This window comes from Ciona robusta, chromosome 14 (assembly GCF_009617815.1).
Source record: "Ciona robusta chromosome 14, ASM961781v2".
Classification (NCBI taxonomy): Eukaryota; Metazoa; Chordata; class Ascidiacea; order Phlebobranchia; family Cionidae; genus Ciona; species Ciona robusta.
In genome coordinates, this window is record NC_143248.1 from 1149574 (window position 1) to 1156555 (window position 6982).

The following is a 6982-nucleotide window of genomic DNA, read 5'->3' on the forward strand; positions in this document are numbered from 1 at the left end:
AAACATCATCTTTTTGAACTGAACGTGTTATATGTTGGTTAGGAATAGAAAATTTACTGATGCCGTTACCCTCTGGTACGCGTCATACACTGCTACCATTATGCTACGACGATTACGTGACGATTAAAACAACACAAAATTCATTTGTTGTTTTTTTATTTAAAATGAAGTAAAATGTTAGAAATGAGATTTTAAAATTTTCAGACCCGTTTTTTGATTTTTGTTCACATTTCAAACGTAATGCGTATCATGGCCTAGTAGGCCATGTGCGTATATACATATACATTTAATACATACACGAACTAACATTTGATAAGTGTTGTCACAATGTACAGTAACGAGACTTACAACACATTGAGTATATGCGATGCTTGCGTGTTATAACACGGTAGTTACAAGCTTGGTTGCGCAAACGTTATACCACGAAAACCGCGTACAGACTTTTCGGCTTTTTTCGGCAGTTATGTGCAAAAGGTATAACGACAGGTATAAAAACAAAATACGTTTAGGTTTTTTAACTTTCATTATTTTGTTTCTCAAAACTGACATTATGCTGATCGTTTGCGATGGAAAATGTGGAGTAAAACAAATAAAACTTTAACGATCAAAATAACACATAGAAATACAACAAATAAACGAACATAAAATTTAAAATTTGTAAAACAAAATTCTGTAGTAGGGTGTAATAAAATATGACACGTTTTCATTCTCCTTTCTCGTCTCATTTAGTAGTAAACAAGTAATATTTATAGAATTATAAAACAGTAGCCAATAAGAGAATCTAAAATGGCGTTGTGAATTGTTAAAAACACGATTAGGAAATATGGGATACAGATGCTTGCGGTTTCCCACCTTACCCTACAGTGCTATATAATGGAATTGAGGTTAATAATATAATATGATTGTGCTTTATGTGTAAGACAGTAATATCTTATGAAAATCGACATTTTAACAACATTTTGGTGCGATTAACACTTCAATATCAGTGTCGGGCGGCATCACGCCGAATCCCAAATGTGTAAGATCAAACGAAGGAGGTTTTGTATTAGAATCAACAAACTGTACGTTAAAATGACCTAACATCGCTAGTACTGCAAGTTTAATTTCAATTAATGCAATATGACGTCCTGGGCAACGAGTCACGCCATAACCAAATGTCATAATTGCTCTTGACACGGCTACCCTCTGTCCGTTCTTCGTGAACCGTGACCTTGGTTTGAGCTGCCCGAAAAATTTGCGACCGTCAGTGTTGAGGTAGGGCGAGGAAGCGTCACTGTCGGTCGAACTGCAGCTTGAGCTCGTATCGTCAACTGATACGAGGAAACGATCGTGCACGAAATCCTAAAAAATGGTTCGGTCAAATGAGGTTCATATCAAAAGGCATATATCTTAGTATGAGATAACACGACACGGCCTGAAGCGTTTGGACATTATTGATAAAAACAGACGCGAGAATATCAATGAGCGCATTAAATACAATTATATGTTAAAACAGCAACATGAATACCAAAAGATCACGATTATACCTTATATTGATTCAAGTTTAACACGTAAACAATTATGAGCATTTTGTCCGTGTTAAGTTTATTCGAGCGTAGCAGTTAAAGGGTTAAAAGCTTACCTGCGGGTTTTCGTATATGTCCTCGTCCATGTGTGTTACAGGGGCAAAGAAAGCCGTATAGTCCCCCCTTCTTACAGAATACTGTTTACCGTCTGAGGTTTTAATACTTTCATCTCTTGTGGCTTTTCTTATGCTCATACTGGCTCCAGTTAAACGCATGGTCTCACGCAAACATCCGTCTGAAAGCGAAATAAATCTTATATACCATCCGTGGCACGCAATACACCCATTATGTATGACTTGACACGAGAATTGGAAGTTTTATATTTACCAAGTATGACCAGTTTGTCTAAATCCTTCCGTTCAATTTGAAGAATATCTTTCATCGTTGGCCAGCCCTTTTCTTCTGAGCGAACAGAGGAATGCTTCATTTTCTGTCGACGTAGTTGTTCGTATTCTTCAAGAACTGCACGTTTTGCATCGGGATTCGCAATGAGATAAAACAATGTCCAAAAAAGCGCAGGTGTTGTATTTGCCTGTGCCGCCCATAAAACGACCATGAGGTGCCGAGCCCGTTGCTTCAGAAACTCTGTGTTGTAAATATATCAAAATTAAACATCCTCGCCATGTGGCAAAGCGGTTACGGGTTGTTTAAGTTGCCTGTATTAAAAAAAATAAAAACACACAATTTTTTTACTCATAAAGTTACATATGTGGTGACTCGTAAGCGGGCACGAGGTTTATGAAACAGAACACCTGTGTTGTAACGGCTGTTGTTTTCCCGCCACGTAAGTACAAGCCAAATTTATTTATTCATAAAGTAAAGAGACCATGGATGTGGCCGCTACTAACATTACTAAACCATTTACACGGTGAATTGTAAAACCGGACTTGCTGGTGAACTTAAAGGAATTTTGAAATGTAGTGAAGCATTGCGTGCTAAGCTGGAAATGTGTCAAAAACCAAGCAAAGAGTTTAAGTATTTCCCCCGGGCGCTAAAGGCGACCTTTGAAACTATGTTTTATCTTAACCATTAACTGGCAGGACCCTTGGCCTAAAACTTATGAAAATAAATAAATTGTTGGAAAAACAGTACGGTAACTTATAAAGAATGCAGTGCATGTTATAATTGGTAAATACCAAAAATTTGTGCTTTTCACCAATTGGTACATCCGGTATTTATTCATATTCATGTTTGCTTTTACTTAAACTGTACTTGACCACCGACGTTTAACTAAGATGTTTTATGCGGAACTTAAATGTATTAAGAAAAAAAGTAAAACAAATGGCAACATTATGGTAGGGTGGGGGGAGATGGGACATCTTTAAAATATATTTTCTCGTTCCATTTTGAAGTAAACAATGATCATAGACCGTTGTTAAATAATGGTTTAAAACACGATCAGAATATGTGGACATTATGTGCTAAAGGCGTCCCATCTTCCCATCCAACTATATTACATTATATATGCGAGTTTTCTTACCAAGTTTTGGATTAACTTTTACAATATCATCGATTAACTTTGAAACATTCTCTCGTTTCGACCAATCTAATTCCTCCATCATTTTTAAGAAGATGCCTCTTGCTTTTTTGGTCTCCGGAAGCAAATGAATCGGTATGCGATCGACCAGAAGTGCTGATCCCTTGAAGTAGGTCTTGAAGACGTCGTAAGTTCTTTCCGTTTCTTCGGATGCTCTCTCGTAGTCCGGGAGTGATCCGAAAAGAAGATTGAAAGTGATATCGAAGATCAGTTTCTTGCTGAATTCGTGAAGTTTTATCTGTTAAAAAATGAGAATTATTTTGACGGTTGATAAATTATATGAACTGTACTGGAAAGGGTACATTTTACACTTAAAGTTCAAACGCGATATTAAAATGATTCATTTCCGCAATATAAATTCCCTTTAACCGCAAAAATGTAACTAAAATAGCAGGTGTGGTCGCGTTAGCATTCTATTTCAATTAGTGGTCAACCCACACCTGCAAAATTCTAAAGGTAAAAATTATGAATCAAAATTGCTTCATACAATGCGTATGATATGCCATGTATATATCTTAAGGAGAATTAATCTCGGTTAATCGCATAGCTTGTCTAAATTAGTGGTTGCACAATTTTTAAGTCCATAATTATCTGCCGCAATGCCAAACTATTAGCACGCGCCTGGTAAGGCAACGGATATAACAAAACACTCGAGATTATAGGAATTTGTCAAGCGCATTTTTCGGACTTCAAGTCTAACTAACCGGTTTATGATGATTCATCGTATGTCCGAGCGTTCGGTGCAAAGCGTTGACCACCACGGGTTTACATGACGAGCACAGAAGATTGAGCTGCATAGATCCGCGTAGATTTTTCTCAATTGAGTGCGTCAGTTTTTTCTGCACGTCAGCAGCGGGAGATAGAACTTGATCCGGATTTTTTGGTTTCCCGTTTTTTGGAAAGATTTCCGCTAGGTGTTCGTGGTTATGAATACTGTGCGGACTCCCAACCATTCTGGTCACGAAATCGCCAATAATTTCTTGGTGGCCCAAAAACTTAGCTCTTTCAAGGCTACGAACGTCTAAGGGGTTCATGAACACGTGTGTGTCCCTGTGAAGTAAATATAAGTGTTTTTGAATTAAAATTGTATTAGACATTGTATTGAAAATGTTTTTTTTTTAATATTGTATTTAAAAATACATTGTGAAATAGTGGTAATCGCGCATATTTCTGACAGCAATTGCTCCAACCCTTCAGTACATTATAGGTTGTTTGAACTTCCGAAACAAACGAAAACTCCCCGAAATAATCACCCAAAAAGTTGCATTCATGGTAACTCGAGAGCGGGGACGAAGTCCGTGTAATGAAACACCTGTTTTATACAACGGCTGTCGTTGACCCACAACGCGAGGATAAATAGGTTTCATTTATTCATACTGTTTTAAATTGTAGTAACCATGTGTAAGTATGAGTATAAATTTAAAGAATCTAATAAAAACGTTTACAAAATTACCACATAGTTTTTTACAATATAAAATGAAAGCAATGCAAAATTAATACCACAATTATAGAAGATGCACAAATTCAATGATAAGACGTAACTCAAGGCCTTAAAAGCTACGGGAAGCTGCGTCTTTAAACATCATTGAGACAGCGATTAATTCCGCTGGTTAAGCATGAACGGCAATTGTAGCAAACAGTCTTGAACGGTATAGGCTATACACGGTTTTTAATGCATTACGAAACACACGGTCAAAGTGTATTTTTTGTACAGGCCTAAAACATTACCCAAAGCTGTACATTTGTACAAAAATAACCGATTTTTACACAAGAGTGTTTTTTTATATATTTGGCATAACCGTTATTTAAATATTTTTTAAATATTTTTTTCCTACATTTATGTTTAAATTCACATTATTTTTTAATATTGAACAAATAATTAATTTGAATAAAGAGTTTGCAAAAATTATCGCGTTTGTAAACCGTATAATATGACCTCAGGCCTTATTTGCTTCGCTATACATAGGGGCGTCAACACATTTTCGGCGCAAGACTGAATTTTTTTCATTTCTTTGCGACGCAAAATTTTGTAGAAAATGCTTATCTACTATTTGCCTGCACCTGCCTGTAACGCTATCCCTCACGGTGAACAATGCCTGCATTCATGCAGCACGGTCACGCTATTACATAATGCAGAAAAATGCGCTGAAAATACAAGCATATACATTTCTTACCATCCTGCAAGTTTGATTGTAAAAACGTCTCCAAATTTCGACTGAAGATTCCTTAAGTAATTCAACGGATCTTTACCAAAGTCAAGTGCCGCCCCAATGAATGGAAGTGTGTGGTTAACCAAAGGTGGTTCACCTCGTCGCCTGTTCAAATAAGCAAGTTATTTAAGCTATTTATGTGTAACTTGCTTTATTCTCGAGTGGCGGGTCAACGACAGTCGTTATAACATGGGTGTTCTATTTCACACACCTCGTGCCCACTTACGAATACTCATGTATAGTAGGGGTGGGGAAAGTTGGGACACCTTTAGCACATAATGTCTAAATATCCTAATCGTGTTTTAAACAATTAACAACGGTCTATGGGAGCCGCGAGAATGCAGTTTTATAATTCTTTGAATGTTCTTTGTTTACTACCAAATGGAAAGAGAAAATAGAATAAAAATGTGTCCCATCTTTCTCACTCTAATATACGTTACTTTATATTTAATCAGTAGATCTAACCACAAAATTTCGCGTTTCACCTAACATGGCATGTTAAGCATGTTAACATTATATATAGTAGGGTGGGGGAAGATGGGACACATTTTCAGTCTATTTTCTCGTCCCATTGGGTAGTAAACAAAGAACATTCAAAAAATTATAGAACTGTATCCTCACGACTCCCATAAACCGTTGTTAATTGTTAAAATCACGATCAGGATATTTAGATATTATGTTTTAAAGGTGTCCCGTCTTCCCCCACCCTACTATATTGTAAATCGCGGTAAAGATAGTCCGTGTTTCCTTTTTATCGTTCCATTCGGTAGAAAACAAAAATATTTTACGAAATTATATAACCGTATCCTCCCGACTATATAATAGCGTTGTTAAAAACATGATTTGCTGATTACCGTACCCATTTTTCTCTTAAAGAAAAAAAGATAAAAAGTATTAATGATGGCGTAAAGATATTTTCCAATAGTTATAATAAAAACGAAATAAATAACTAGAAAAAAAACTTAAACAAATATTTTGTTCAAAAATTTATTTAAATATTTTTTATTCTTATTAACTTTTTTTTAAATAAATGACTGGAACTTGAACACGCGGGCTAGTACATTTTCTATTTGAAATGTAATTAACTATATAGCGGCCATCAACACTTTGCTATATTTGTAAATAGTATTTGCGTATTACCTCCGACGTTGGAAAAACACAATGCTGAGAAGACAGAGATTGAATAAAGCGAGTCCAATACTCCAATACATATTCCCACTCGAGTTAAAACTGTGAGCACCAAATGTTTGAAATATAGTCTAAGTTGCATTCGCATATGCCAATGAACTCAAACTGATAAAAACATCGAAGCAAGCTTAAATATCTCTTTCCGTTAACGTGCATGTAACCGCAAGTCCCTTTTTCGCTAACCTAGTCAACCTGCTCTACGAGTGTTATTTTCTCCTAAGGGTATTTAGCGGTCAGCGTCGGTTTTAACGTAACTTGAGGTATTTTGGTCTGAAATTTACGTCGGCGGAGCTAGAAATACGTAACCGTATTATGAGAAAATTCCAGGAAAATTCTTTCGAAACAGAGTTGTAGGGTACGATAAATGAAAACCGTTAGCAAACAATAAACCACATTTCCGTAACTTGTTTTTAACAATTAACAACGTTCTTTTAGAGACGTGTGGTTACGTGAGGCTCGCCTAACGCTACGCTATAGTAGCA

The 6982-nt window shown here is 36.2% G+C and overlaps 1 protein-coding gene across 1 annotated transcript; it reads right to left on the minus strand.

Moving 5' to 3' along the window:
* Positions 1-270: 270 nt before the first annotated feature.
* Positions 271-6932, minus strand: LOC149724753 (cytochrome P450 7A1-like). The gene is made up of 7 exons (XM_089892062.1): positions 6453-6932; positions 5277-5417; positions 3807-4152; positions 3046-3340; positions 1893-2150; positions 1622-1800; positions 271-1341 (listed from the first exon to the last, which is right to left on the minus strand). Exons 1-7 carry the CDS (start codon positions 6521-6523, stop codon positions 949-951), a joined length of 1683 nt encoding a protein of 560 aa, XP_089748188.1. The 5' UTR covers positions 6524-6932; the 3' UTR covers positions 271-948.
* Positions 6933-6982: the final 50 nt, after the last annotated feature.

Coding starts and splice junctions, on each gene's coding strand:
- LOC149724753 (XM_089892062.1), bottom strand. CDS start 6,523: ATGTATTGGAGTATTGGACTCGCTTTATTCAATCTCTGTCTTCTCAGC. Junction 1,801..1,892: donor AGACAAACTGGTCATACTTG/GTAAATATAAAA, acceptor TTTCGCTTTCAG/ACGGATGTTTGCGTGAGACC. Junction 1,342..1,621: donor ACATATACGAAAACCCGCAG/GTAAGCTTTTAA, acceptor ACCATTTTTTAG/GATTTCGTGCACGATCGTTT.